The sequence below is a fragment of the Orycteropus afer genome, unplaced genomic scaffold (genome assembly GCF_000298275.1).
Source record: "Orycteropus afer afer isolate SDZICR_OR568_19922 unplaced genomic scaffold, OryAfe1.0 scaffold00093, whole genome shotgun sequence".
NCBI lineage: Eukaryota > Metazoa > Chordata > Mammalia > Tubulidentata > Orycteropodidae > Orycteropus > Orycteropus afer.
This window is the reverse complement of record NW_006921680.1, coordinates 2,084,200-2,099,197: the sequence shown is the minus strand read 5'-3', so window position 1 is coordinate 2,099,197 and position 14,998 is coordinate 2,084,200. Positions and strand designations below refer to the sequence as shown.

Genomic DNA, 14,998 nt, shown 5'->3' with positions numbered 1-14,998 from the left:
CCAGCCTTCTGGTTAGCAGTCAAATGCCTTAGGCACTACACTACCAGAGTTCCCTTTAGCCCTTGCACTCATACTTTTTCTGCACCAAAGTTCTCTCTTCCATTTTTTTCTGTCCTGGAAATACAGCATTTCAACTCATTATTTGATTCAAACCCTCCTCCAGGGCAGTAATCAGCATGAAACAGAAAAGCAGGTTTATCCTACTAATTTACTTGCCCTTTAGCAAGTTATTTAATTTTTCTGGGCCTCAGTTTCCTCATTTGTAAAATGGGGATCATCCCTACATTGCAGGGTATTATAGGGATGAAGTTAGGTGATGTGGGCAAAGTGCAAAACCCAGATCCTGGGCATGGATCAGGGACTCATCCTCCATTTATTCACAGATACTTCCTCTGGCTCTTATTCATCCCTCTACTTTATCTTCTATGCTAGATACTGAGGATAAAGCAGTGAATCAGGAATGCTCTCTGCCCTCACGGAGTTTACAGTCTACCTGTGGAGATTAGCAGTAAACTGATTACTATAAATAAACTCCTGTGAAGACATTAAATGTTGGGTATGACTGACAGGAATTGCTAGGTGATGCACAAACAGTTAAGCACTCAGCCACTAACTAAAAAGTTGGCAGTTTTTACCTATCCACAGGCTTCTTGGAAAAAAAGGGGTACCTATTTACATCCATTCCATACTATTGCTATAGAGTACAGTTCTACTGAGACATTTATTTGGTGCTAGCATGAGTTGGAATTGACTCAATGGCAACTGGTTTTTGTTTTGGTATGACAGTAAGGGGTGGCTGGGAAGGGAGGGAGAGGAGGCTTTAATCTGGGACCTCAAGGAATAAAATGAACCGTCTGATAAAAAGTAGTGGGAAGAGAAAGCCAGGCAGAGGGAAGAAAAAGTGCAGAGGCTTAGAGACAAGAAAGGTGTTTGTCAGTCCAGGAGCAGGAGGTCTGAGTGGCTGGAGTGTTGTGAAAGCAAATATAAGACATAGGAGAGTGTGTGAGATTTGGCTGGAAATGTGGACAGGAGACAGATCATGGCAGTTTTGTCTACAGGTGAAGGGAGGGGGAGGGGTTTGGAATTTATTCTAAGTAATAGGGTTTTGTGTTATCAGGGATAACAAATCTATTAATCTACTGGTTAATAGATGGGTAGACTGGCTGAATGATCAGGTATGTCTAGGCAAAAGGGGTAGACTGGTTGAATGATCAGGTATGTCTAGGCAAAAGGGAATATACCTATGATCATATGTAAGATTAGCAGGTGATATTTCTACATACATATTTATATCTGCTGTAAGAACACCCATATAACTAGAACAAACAGGGCAGTTATAACTTCTGAGACACAGTCAACCACCCTGATGGAGTTAGCTGTTGGGCCTGTGGACTTGGTCATAGGGGACATCACACTCAATTAGCATAACATACTACACTCCTCGGAAGGCTGGGCAATCTACTTCCATAGTGATACCACCTCAGAAACCCAAGGAGGGGTCGCTATGAGTCGGGGCCGACTCAGCGGCACATAACAACAACAACAACACATCCTACTTTGGAGAGTAGTAACTGGGGTCTTAAAAGCTTGCAAGTGGCCAGATAGTTGAAACAATGGGTCTGTCCTCATCTAGAGCAAAGAAGAATGAAGAAAACCAAAGATTCATGAAAACAATTAGTCCAAGTGACTAGTGGACCATGAGAACCTCAACCTATATGACCATGAGACCAGAAAAAGTAGATGGTCCCTGGCTACCACCATCAACCACTCAGAAAGGAATATCAGTACAGGAGATCCTGGATAGAGTGGGAGAACAATGTGGAACAAAACTCAAAATCATAAAAAGACCAGGTTTACTGGTCTGATAGAGCCTGGTGAGACCCCCCAGGGGTATGGCATTTCCTTAAAAAACTGAAAATGCAATTTGATCCAGCAATTCTATTACTAGGAATATATCCTAAAGACGTGAGAGACAGGACACAAGCAGACATATGCACACCCATGTTCATCACAGCATAATTCACTAGAGTAAAGAGATGGAAACTACCTAAATGCCCATCAATAGATGAATGGATAACCAAACTATTATGGTACATTTACACAATGGAATACTATGTAACATTAAAGAATAATGAAGAATACTCGAATCATCTCACAACATGGATGAATTTGGAGGACCCGGTGCTGAGTGAAATAAGTCAGTCACAGAAGGACAAATATCGTCCGAGCCCACTACTGTAAAAAGTCAAGGAAAGATTTATTCCGGGAAAGAAATTCTCTTTGTTGGTTACAGGGGGAGGGAAGGAAAGGGAAACATCTTGGACTGGCTGGGGATTGCATATTGATTTGGGTGAGGGGAGGGATGGTATGGAAAGAGTCTGTGACCAGCATGGTGACACTGGGGAAAGGAAAGACACTGAAATGTACACAAAAGATATCGAAAACAGAGGCAAATACTAGTACATGCACAATACTGCGTTATCACTAGCACCAAACACCAGATTATGGATTAACGCATAGACAGGTGAGAAGATCAGGTCGGGGTAGAGGAACAGGAATATACCCTAGACCAAAGATAGATTTGGCTGAACAGAATCTTACATATGCACTTGTGCTACAAAACTAGCCACATACATTGCAGAAGTAACAGAAGACAGGGTTGGAGTAACTTCTTAGAAATAACCAAACACCTTGTGAGAATCAATCACCAGGCCTGCAGACTCGGGACCATGGCCTTGGGGGACATCATGCTCAACTGGCACAACATAGTACATAAAAAATCTTGTTCTATAACCTACTTTGGTGAGTAGCGACTGGGGCCTTAAAAGCTTTCAAATGGCCATCTAAGATGCAACTATTGGTCTCGTCTTGTCAGGAGCAAAGGAGTGAAGAAAATCAAAGTGCTCTGGAAACAATTAGTCCAAAGATAAGATGAACCAGGAGGACCTCAGCCTCCACGACCCCAAGACCAGAAGAACTAGATGGTGCATGGTTACCAATGCCAACTGCTTAGAAAGGGATCAAAACTAGAGATCCTCAACAGAGTGTGAGGAAAAATGTAGAACAAAATTTAAAAACACAAAAATGACCAGAATTACTGGTCAGAAAGAGACTTGTGGAATCCCTGAGATTATGGCCCCAAGTTACCCTTCAGGCCTAGAAATGGACTCACTTACATGGATTGGCTCTTAGCCCAACAGTAGAAAGACCCATATGCAGAACACCTACTCCAGGGCAATGCACTCACCTACTCTAGGGAGATGTACCCCTCAGATCAATCAGCCATGAGACACCAGAGGGGCACCACTCACAGGGAAAGCTGGACAGACAGGAATGCATGGATAAAAAGGGCACAGGAGGGGGCGGTCACAGGGAGGAGAGAGGAGGAGAGTTTTTTATGGTTGGGGCTGGTAATCAGGGCTGTGAAATCATATGTGCATGAAGTGTTACATGTAAAGCAAGTTTGCTTTGTAAATTTGCACCCAAAGCACAATATAAGTAAATAAATAAAACCATGCAAAAATCTTTCCACAACACTCCTATTGGGGAAGGAAAAAAAAAAAAAAAAAAGTTCACTGCTGTCAAATCAATTCCAACTCATACAATGCTGCAGAACAGAGTAGAAATGGCCCATAGGGTTTCCAAAGTTTAAATTGTTATAGAAGTAGATAGACTGCCACATCTTTCTCACACAGAGCGGCTGGTAGGTTCAAACCATGGACCTTTCAGTTAGCATCCAAGCACTTTATCCACTGTGCCACTAGGGATCTTTAATTAGAAAATATTATCACAGAAGAAAACCAAAACCAAACTCACTGCCGTCAAGTCGATTCGACTCACAGGGACCCCTCCTTGGATTTCCAAGGTGGTGTCTCTACAGAAGTAGATTGCCCAATCTTCCTTCCAGGGAGTGGCTGGTGGGTTTGAAAGGCCAGCCTTCTGGTTAGCAGTCAAATGCCTTAGGCACTACACCATCAGAACTCCCCTTATTATAGAAGAGACACCACAAAACATAATGACCCATGCATCAAATTCCTCAGAGTTTAGAGCTGGCAGAAAAGTCTGCCTTCTTGGAAAATTTAACATGTTTTCTTTTTATCACACAATGAGCATAACTCAACTGTAGTAACTATCCTCAGCCTAGGTCTCTAGTACAATCATCTCTCATGGCCATTATATAGCTCTTTGTTCCTTATGTTAGAATGTCCTTTATATATGGGACTCTGGTGGCATGGGAGCTCTGGTGGCATAGTGCCTAAGGCACTTGACTGCTAACCAGAAGGTTGGCAGTTCAAAGCCACCAGCCACTCCTCAGAAGGAAGACTGGGCAATCTACTTCCATAGTGATACTGCCTTGGAAACCCAAGGAGGGGTCGCTATGAGTCAGAGACGACTCGATGGCACATAACAACAACAACAACTGGTAGCATAGTGCCTAAGGCATTTGACTGCTAACCAGAAGGCTGGTGGTTCAAACCCACCAGCCACTCTGCAGAGGGAAGACTGGGCAGTCTACTTCCATAAAGATTTACTGCCTCAGAAACCCAAAAGGAGTCACTATGAGTTGGAATCTACTCAATGGCAATGAGTTTGGGTTTTTATAAGTTGCCTAGGATTCTTTCTGAAAATAGATGGGATGTATAATAAATAATAGGAAATCCATGAATTTGGATAGGGGCAATCTAGAGTCCAGACTTGCCTCTTTCACATCCGCTGGGGGATCACTTCCCATTTACATCATTTACATCCTAACTCCCACTTTTAGCATCCTAAATTATGAACAAAATCTCTAAAGTTGTCTTAAGTCCCAGAGTTTTATAATGACAGAATTGAGAGTTCTTAACATGCTCAAGAAGAGGCACAGTTTTCACTAGTTTATTTGTAACCAATTTTTACTTCTCACTGCCATCGAGTCGGATCCGACTCATAGAGATTCCTCCTTGGGTTTCCGAGGCGATATCACTATGGAAGTAGATTGCCCAACATCCTTCTGAGGAGTGGCTGGTGGGTTTGAACCGCCAGCCTTCTGGTTAGCAATCAAATGCCTGAGGCACTATGCCACCAGAGCATAAACAAACAAACAAAAACAAACCCTTGCCATCGAGTCAATTCTGACTCATAGTGACCCTACAGGACAGAATTGCCCCATAGGTTTCTAAGGCTATAAATCTTTACGGAAGCAGATTGCCTCCTCTTTCTCCCATGGGCAACTGGTGAGTTTGAACCACTGACCTCTTTTTGGTTAGCAGCTGAATGCTTTTAACAATTGTACCACCAGACCTCTTTTTGCTTATGTATAAACCCACTGCTATCGAGTTGATTCTTACTCACAGCAACCCCCACTGGGTTTCCAAGCTGTAAATCTTTATGGAAGTAGACTTCCTCATCTTCCTCCCATGGAGCAGCTGGCTTTGAACTGCTGACCTTCTGGTTAGCAGCCAAATGCCTTACCCACTACACCACCAGAACTCCTTTTGCTTACATATGTTACAGCATCTAAAAAATAACTTCTAAATGACAATATTCATTTCTAACTTACCCCTTAAAATATTTTCTCTACCCCATATTTATTAGCCAGTCATCACTTAACAAGTTTTTAAAAAAAGATGTTTTTACCTCTTCAAGCCAGTTTTTTGTGGAGAATTGATTTGTTGTTGCCATTACCATCTGGGCTATGGAAGGTGAGCCAAGTTCAAACCTAGAAATGGAAATTATCAAAATGTATTGTGAAATATTTATTCATTTAACATGTATTTTGAAGAGCCTCATAGATATTACAGCATTTAGCTCAAAACTGGGTGTCATGAGAGAAATAACACATAATCTACCTTCCAGTGGGTTAAGATCTAGTTGTAAAAAAAATTAAAATACACACAACTGAATAAAAGATTAAATATCTATAATGGGTTAAATAGTCACCCCAAGAGAGATATGGCAAAATCTAATCCTCAGTACCTGTGGCTGTGCTCTTAGAACGGGGACTTTGCAGATTAATTAAGTAAAGAATCTCAAGATGAGATCCTCCTGGATTTAGGGTGGGCTCTAAATCCAATGACAAGTGTCCTTATTAAAACGGAAAACACAGGGGAGAAGAGGAGACAAAAGCAGGGATTAGAGTTATGTGATCCCAAGCCACACCAGCCACTTCCTGGAAGGAAAATGGGGCAATCTACTTCCACAGTGATGCCGCCTCAGAAATCTAAGGAGGGTTCGCTATGAGTCAGATACGACTCAACAGCAGTGAGAGTGAGTGAGTGAGTGACCACAGGCCTAGAAATGCCTGGAGCACCAGACACTGTAAGAGGCAAGACAGGATTCTCCCCTAGAGTCTTTGGAAGAGTGTGGCCCTGCCAACACCTTGGTTTCTGACTTCTGGCCTCCAGAACTGTGAAAGAACAAATGTATATTGTTATAAGCCACCGAGTTTATGGTAATTTGTTACGGCAGCCACAGGAAACTAAGACAGTATCCAAAAGAAAATGATAGAAGCAGTAAGTGTTACAAGAGTTAGAAAAAAGCAGATGCCAACAAGCAGAAGTGATAATGAAAGATTAGGACTGAACCATGAAGAGGAAGGTTTAAAACAGGCCGATAGGCACAGGAACAGAAGACTCCAGATGGACTGGAAACCATTCCTACCCAGATTCATTAGTTACCACTGAATAAAGTTTTTCATTTTCTAAAGATTCTTCTGGTACTTCTATTTCTTATCTTTAATCAAAAATCCTTTTAGACTATTACTACAACAGCAAGGCTAAGCAACTTACCCAATTTAAATTTGACATGACTTACTTTTGTACAAGCTTATTCCAATTTTCCTTCAGAAACTGCCAGGCCAATGGATATCCCACTGGATTTCTGCCAACAAAATGAAGAATACTTGGAAACTCCTGAGTTTTTATTATCTCTCCCTTAAAACTTTGTTCTAATAACCTAGAATGATTAAAAGAAGAAATGTTAACAATGAATACATGATGAAAAACTTATTCATGACTGAAATAAAATTATTTGTGGGAAAAAAAAGCAATCTGCCTACTGGCAGAAAGGTAAATACGTAAGCAGGCCCCTGATAAACCCTCTATAAAAAACCAAACCAAACTCGCTGCCATTGAGTTGGATCTGACTTATAGCAATCCCTCCTTGGGTTTCCGAGGTGGAAGTATCACTATGGAAGTTGACCGCCTAATCTTGCTTCCAAGAGTGGCTGGTGGGTTTGAACTGCCAACCTTTTGGTTAGCAGTTATATGCCTTAGACACTAGGCTACCAGAGCTCCAAACCCTCTATAGCTACATAATAATAAACATTAACATTTACTTAGTGTTTACAATAACCACTCTAATTAGTCATTCATTTGCTCAAAAGAATAGCTAAGAAGGATATCTCTAATAAATATGTCTAAGTATGTTATAGTTTTGAGGATTCTCACATACATACTCCTTTAATTATTTTCCCTAAATCTACAAAAAACCTAGTCGCCATCAAATAAATCAGTTCTGACTCATAGTGATCCAATATGCTTTAGAGTAGAACTGGGACCCACAGGGTTTTCCATGGCTGTGATCTTTCAGAAGTAGATAGCCAGGCTCTTCTTCCAAGGTGTCTCTAGGTGGATTCAAACCACCAACCTTTCAGGTTAGTAGCTGAACACTTAACAGTTTGCACCACTCCATCCCTAACACACAGTTCTCTCTGATTATTTGCCATACGCATTAGACATGTGCTCATTTGCATAAATTTCCCCCACAGAATAGATAATCCTAGCCAAGAGGACAAAAACAGATGCCAGAATGATCTGATCTAATTTAATTTCCCCTGGCCACATGACTGTGAATGAATTACTCACCACTGAAGCTTCTCCTTATTTTGGCTTGTACAGAGGGCAAATTCAATTTCGCTTTTCTCAGTACTGGACAAAGAAGACTGATATTTACTATAAAGAAAGTCCCAGCCTTCAGTGTTCTGGGCCCCAACAGCAAACACTGCCAAGGTCACATCTTTGGGTAAGCTGTGGAAAATGACATTCCCAGTGAGAGTCTGAGATGTAGCAAGAGAAAAATGGTGGCAGTTATGAACTAATGCATAGGCCCCATGATCACAGAAGCATACCTGAGAATATAAACAAAAATTACTCTTTCCCTTTAGTTACATTTTATGACAAGCAAGAGAAAATCTCTACAATTTAGGTTTTAATTAGCTTTCTCAAAAATGTACATGAAATTCCACTTTTTTAAATACTTAGGTACGTAACGGACTTTAATGGTGCTGGGTAACACCATGGTGGTCATTTTTCAAGCCAGAAGAAACAAATTCAAACTAGACTCAAGATTTAGTGTAAGCTAAATCTAAGTATGTTTTAGAGTAGAACAAGTCAGAAATTGAATAGGCTAAGATATAACAAACTTTCCTGGTGAACCTGGGAGAAAAGACCAGCCTCTATCCTTTGGGGCATAAAGAAAGGATCCACTAAGTTCTTTGTCCTTAAAGTTCTATCAATGGCCAATCCTTTATTTTCCAGGTCTGTGTATAAAAGAGTGTTTCTGTGGGAAAATGGCTTCATCTCTCAGGATGAGGTCACTAAGTTGGGTTTAAAAACTAAAAGAGCACACTGCTGGTGAACATCTCTTTAAATGGAAGCACTTACATTATTGGCATAAATGTTTCCTGGGTGGCATTTAAGCTCCAAATATAAAAGGGCTGAAGTTTAGCAAGAATAAGATTTCCAGATAGGACAGAATCCTAGCTTGCTTGGACAGTGTCAGCAACTACTATGTACCTTTGACAGGCACTTTAGAGGTCCAGAAAAGCTATTTTAAAAAAAGTTATTGTATAGATGTATATATATAGAGAGAGAGAGAGAGCTCAAGCATGCAACATCTGCCAATTCACATTTCGCTCATGTACCATTTAGCAACAACAATTACATTAATTGTGTAACCATTACCAATAATCATTGCCAAATTTTCCATGACCATAAAAAGAAACTCAATGCTTCCTAAACAATGGCCCATGGAAGTTACTTTAAGATGTATTGCCCTAACCAATTAATGCAATTGCTGTTAGTAATTTGTATACCTCTAAAAAGTTGAATTGGCAAAAGTTATATGATAGATATATTCACAATAACAACCAAAAGAGTGGTTGCTCAGGCTGCTTATGTATAATCAAACAACTCTTGGGATTTAGTTCCTTGGTTTGGAGGTTTAGGGTCATGATTTCATGGGATAATCCAATTAATTGGCCTAATAAAGTATTTAGTGTTGTTGTTGTTGTTGTTGTTATTTGCCATCGAGTCGGCCCCTACTCATAGCGACCCCTCCTTGGGTTTCCCAGGCAGTATCACTACGGAAGTAGGAATGCCCAACCTTCCTTTCGAGGAGTGGCTGGTGGGTTTGAACCGCCAGCCTTCTGGTTAGCAGTCTACCTCCTAATTCAGTGTGTAGTGCCTAGGGTCTTAGAAGCTTGCAAGTGGTCATCCAAGGTACAAAAATTTGTCACTATTTGCCTGGAGCAACAGAGAAAGAAGAGTCAGGAATAGGAGGATGAGGAATGAGTGGCTAACTGTTTCCTTAAACAGTGACCTCTTTTGCCATGAGACCAGAACTGGGTGGTGCCTGGCTATCATTACTGAACATTTTGATCAAAGGTTCTATAGAAGAATTTTGAACATAAGAGGGGAAATGAAGAAGAGACTTTCAAATTCTCATGGAATCCAGATTCTCTAGAGTCTTGGAAGCTGGATAAACCCCAAAAACTATTGCGCTGAGATAATCTTTAAACATTAAACCAAAAATATCCCCTGAAGTCTTCTTAAAACCAAACAATAGTTTAAGTTAACTAGTAAATAATGTTGTCCTTGAGCAGTGTACTGTTTTAAGATCTATCTATGAGATCAAATTGACAACGACAACTCAACAGATTAGATGGGAACCTTAGAGGGCAATGAGTTTAAGCTAATGGAGGAGGATTAACACAGAAAAAGAAGGTTGAGAATGGTAGCACAACTTGAAGAATATAATCAATGTCACTAAATTGTACGTGTAGAAACTGCTGATGTATGTTCTGCTATGTATATTCTCAACAACAACAAATATTTTAAAAATATTTTAAAAAGATGTATTGCCTCTTTCCGGTCCTGTGTAGCCATCCTCATTCTGATAAGGTTATATATCTCTGCTATATAAAATGGGAATTATTCTAACCCTGTTCTAATCCCTCAGATATTTCACTTTTGTGCACAGAAGTTCTCTCCTCGCATTTCTTAAAGAACAGTAAGAAAAAATAGATAAATCTTAGAATGCAATTTATTTCCCAAAAAAAGGCTAGCAAAGTTGATTTGTCTATATTTGTTTCCTCCTAATAATTAAGCACTAGTGACAGAAACAGAAAAGATACCCTTCACATTAGCACGCTGGTTATTCAATAAGGACAGACCTCAAATTTCCATTGGATTCCTTCCAGTCTCTAAAATAGCCTTCTGCCCTCTGCACACATGGCTGGTACTTGCGCACACAGGCAAGGAGGAGGAGCTGACTCCGCAGCATTCGCTCAGAGATGGAGCCTTCATCTGTCCACGTCTGCTTATCAATGAGGTTCCTCAGCAACCGGATGAGGAAGGCCTGCAGGCAGTGCATGGGGGATGGGGTAGGGGTGGATATGTGTCACTATTAGTGTCCCAGGTAATCTCACGCTTAAATAATCCAATACCCCCTCAGGAGATGGTGGCTATTTTTTAAAGCTTAATCTCACTTATCTCGAAAACAGTCCCTTTTATATTTAATTATAAAAGTAGTCAAACAAAAATAATAATGAATGACTTTAATATTTACATAACAATTTTTTCTAAAGATATCTTTATCTGTTTAAAATCAGGATGAACTGCCAGGTATTAAACTAAGAGATGGTTTATATAACTAAATTTTGAAAGCAGATTATGCAACAGGACTTCATGACATTTTGTCAAAAATAGCAATCTTGTGCCTTTCTCAAGGCACCCAAGCACCAGAAAAATCTTAATGTTAACCATTTTAAGACAAAAGTACAGTGAAAGGATTTGAACAAGGAAGGCAATGATGAATCCAAGAAAATTAAGTATAGGCAGTCCCCAGGTTACAGACACTCGACTTCCGTACAAACATAGTTACAAACAAAATCCCAAAATTTGATACAATAGTTCATAATAATAAATAGGTGCTACTTTGCAATGGGAGCTCTGGTAGCGTAGTGTTTAAGGCACTTGACTGTTAACCAGAAGGCTGGTGGTTCAAACCCACCAGCCACGCCTCGCAAGGAAGAATGAGGCAATCTACTTCCATAGTGATACTGCCTCGGAAACCCAAGGAGGGGTCGCTATGAGTCAGGTCCGATTCAACAGCACACAACAACAACAACAACTTTGCAATGTGCATCAAAACATTATCCTTATCACTGTATTATTATGGTAAAGATTTATTCATGTCTCTGGAAGTGTGTCTTTAATGTTTTTTATACACAGAAAGGTACACTATATGCTAAGGCAAACATTTGACTGATGTTAGATATGAACCTATCTTAACAGTTCTGATTTACATGCAAATTCGACTTAAAGACAGACTTAGGAAAGGAACTTGTTTGCAACCCAGGGACAGCCTATACAGAATCTAGCTGTGCCATGCCTATTTTCACTGCCAAAAGAAATCCAAAATCTTTGCTAATCAATTGAAATATTGAATTCATTTTCATTTCTTTTTCTTTAATATAAAGAATTATGCATATTATAGTAAAAACTTTTTTTACTACATAGAAAAACAAACCACAGTTATATAACTACTCAATTTACTTCAGACTCTTACCTTGAACTGAGTTTCTACTTCATTCATATCTCTTTTCTCCATTAATTTATACATAGGAATCAGCTCATTCAAACCTTGGAACACTGGCATAATTTCAGTTTCATGTTTCAAGTACAGGGTTAAATCCAAGGCTCTTTCAATGGGTAGCTTTCCAATGCTGACCAAGAGAATGAGCAATTTAAAAAAAAAAAAAAAAAAATCCAAGAAATCAACTTTTTGTTTCAAAAGACATTTTAACAATCATCCAGCAAAACATTCAGTTACATATAAATGCCCCTCATAAGTAATGCTTTTTATATTGGTAGCATTTCTGTTACACATCACACAACATTTTACATGTTTACAGTATGGAGGCAGTTTTTCAAATATTAATAGAACCATTGTAACCAGTTGTAGTTAAAGTAAAATGGAAGCATGGAAGCACCTGTCCCTCTATGAAAACTGGATTGTGTGTTGAATTTCCAGAGTAAGAATTTCCAGAGTAAGAAGGGGATTTTGATTCAAGATCCTTCAAGAATCCTGGCTAGGGAGACTGCCATCCCAGTGAAAAGGATGAGTAAACATATCCTCTTCTCCAGATTATGAAGAAACTGAATATAGATATGAACCCTTCACTATAGAGAGTTGGTGTGGAAATCTTAGGATGTGATTTAAGTAGAAATATGCTATGGAGGGAAATATTGTGTCAAGAAGAAATAGCTAGGTAAGCAACTCCTCTGCTTTTATCACCTTGGGAGGCCCACTATGGTGAGGTAAGGTACAAGGCCAAAAGGAAGAACTCAGCATTCAGGCCCAGGGAGAAGGTGTACGAGGCGCCTATTGGAGAGCTACCCCTTCCACATGGATGGATCCTTTAGGACTTCAGTTCTGCCTAAATATGAAAGAAGTTTAAGTTTTAGATTTGGGGACTATTTCTTTAAGAACCATTATCATGGGGGAGGGGAGGGGATTGAATAGTGTTCACTTTAATCTCAACTACTCAAAGGTCATTTAGCTGAGTCAAATTTTATGATCTGTTTTCCATAAAGGTGCTGTAAATTTCAGGTACAGAGTTCAGGGGGAAAAATCTCTCCTTTAAGCTAAAAGATATAATGCAAACAACTGGGGCCTGGATCATTTATTCTATGACGTCTTCAGGGCTGTTAAAGGCCCAGGCAAGGGAGAAACTTGATCTGTTCCAACAAAAAAGCATGCAGGCCAAGGGTCAGCAGGCAGGGCGTGCCCAGGAGGCTTCACCAAGATGAGGTCTCCTGGTTTTCTCCACTTTTGCCTCAGTCTGATCTGAGTTGTTAATGATAAAGATTAAAATACAGATTCTTACCTTCAAGTCACTTAGCAGTCACCGACAGGAGGTTAATCATAATGTTAAAAACTATCTTGGATTATTAGAAGAGCTTAGGGACAAACACCTTCCAAATTCTTACCAGCAATCAATCAATCATTTTCATCTTTAGAAATAAAAAACATGAACGATAACAGCTGCTTTCAGAAATACACCAAGACGCTATGCAGCTTGTATTACCTGACAAGCTGAAATGCATTGTTAATGAGACTGGCCCGATCATTACTGCTGATGGTTGTGTGTGTTTCTTTTAAGAGGCTAGTTAAAGAATCCCATCCATCATTCTCATAATGCACAATGTAATAGCCATTCATTTCCACATTAAATTTGATCCATTCCACTTCTTCTGGGAGGATGAGGACATCTACAGCAAATAAAATACGTCAGCTCCATCTTCTCTCTTGACTAATAAAAAGGTTTTCCAATGCAGGGACTGAACAAGAAAACTAAAGAAGAATTTAACACTGAACAATTTGAAATCATCCATTATTCCTTTTAGAAACCAGAAAAAAAAAAAAAACAGCAACCCAATACACAAAAGCCAGCATGGGCTTTTGAAACCAATTTTGTGAGATTTATAGAGCTATTAAAAGAACGCAGCCACGTCTCAGGCCACACGTAGGATACAGGCCAGCAACGTTAAGAAGTAATAGGGAATTTTCACTAGAAATCCCTTTTTTTTACCATTGTATAACTCAACTTCTTAATTTCTATCTGGCAAGGTATTGACCTTTTTTTTTTTTTTGCAAGTAGACAGTATCTTAAACCCCACTTTCTTCACTAGAAATTGAAAGCCAGAGACTGGCTTAAGATAAAGACTGACCTGACTTCTTTTGATGTAGCCAAGATAAGGAGCAAAAGTAACAAAGTATTTAAATTCTACCTATTTCCAGAGTTTCTTCTTGAATTAGTTATTTCCACAATAAATTACCTGTTTTTGTCTTGAGCAGAAATCTGTGGACCACATCTGATTTGCTGGTAATAAATGTCAATGGAACATGCCACAGGTATCTAAAAGAAAGGAGGACTGGGTTGTTCATTATTGATTTAAGCCATCAAGTGATAATTAAATCACCTATTATGTGACAGGTATGGGCTAATTTAGGCCCAGATGGTACCCAAACTGCTATAATCAAAAGCTCAAAACACCACCAAGGTACTTCATTCTCTTGAACACCTTGAGCCAACTGAGGAAACCAGGCTTGAGTGAGGCCTAAAAGCCTTTTCAGTGATAGGAAGATTGGGGATCAGAGCCCTAACTTTAAAATAGTGACCATTAGCTATTGTGCAAGTCAACATTATGTGCCTCCTGAAACCATATACTGAGAAGGACACAACATCATGTCTGTGGAATTGTTGCCAATGATGCATAACCTGAATCTGATCATGAAGAAACATCTGAAAATCCAAACTGAAGGACATTCTATAAAGTAACTGTAGCCTTAAAAACGTCAAGGTAAAGAAACACAAAGACAGACTGAAAGACTGCATCAGGAAAAAAGGCAGACATGATAGATAAATATAATCTGTGATTCTGTATTGAATCCTGAACCAAATTTTTGTTTTTCTTTTTCTACAAAGATACTATAAAAGAATTGGAAAAAATTGAATAAGGGTTACAGATTAGATAAAAGCACTATATCAAGTCAATTTCCTACTTTGATAATTGTACTATGGTTATATAAGTGAATGTTCTTGATTTTTAGGAAATATCACACTGAAAAATTTAGGGATACAAAGGGATATCACATCTCCAATTTACTCGGAAATAGTACAAAAAATGCAATATGTATCTCTAAAATAAAGTGCAACAGAGAATGATAAAAC

General features: G+C 39.3%; 1 protein-coding gene across 1 annotated transcript in view; it reads right to left on the bottom strand.

Moving 5' to 3' along the window:
* Positions 1–14,998, bottom strand: part of ERAP1 (endoplasmic reticulum aminopeptidase 1) — a 59,373-nt gene that overhangs the window by 2,221 nt on the left and 42,154 nt on the right. The window contains exons 11-17 of the mRNA XM_007942541.2: positions 14,103–14,182; positions 13,352–13,535; positions 11,830–11,986; positions 10,433–10,617; positions 7,845–8,006; positions 6,793–6,933; positions 5,617–5,698 (exon numbers count right to left, since the gene is read on the bottom strand). Of these exons, the coding sequence (XP_007940732.1) occupies positions 5,617–5,698; positions 6,793–6,933; positions 7,845–8,006; positions 10,433–10,617; positions 11,830–11,986; positions 13,352–13,535; positions 14,103–14,182 (991 nt within the window). The remainder of the gene's footprint in view (positions 1–5,616; positions 5,699–6,792; positions 6,934–7,844; positions 8,007–10,432; positions 10,618–11,829; positions 11,987–13,351; positions 13,536–14,102; positions 14,183–14,998) is intronic.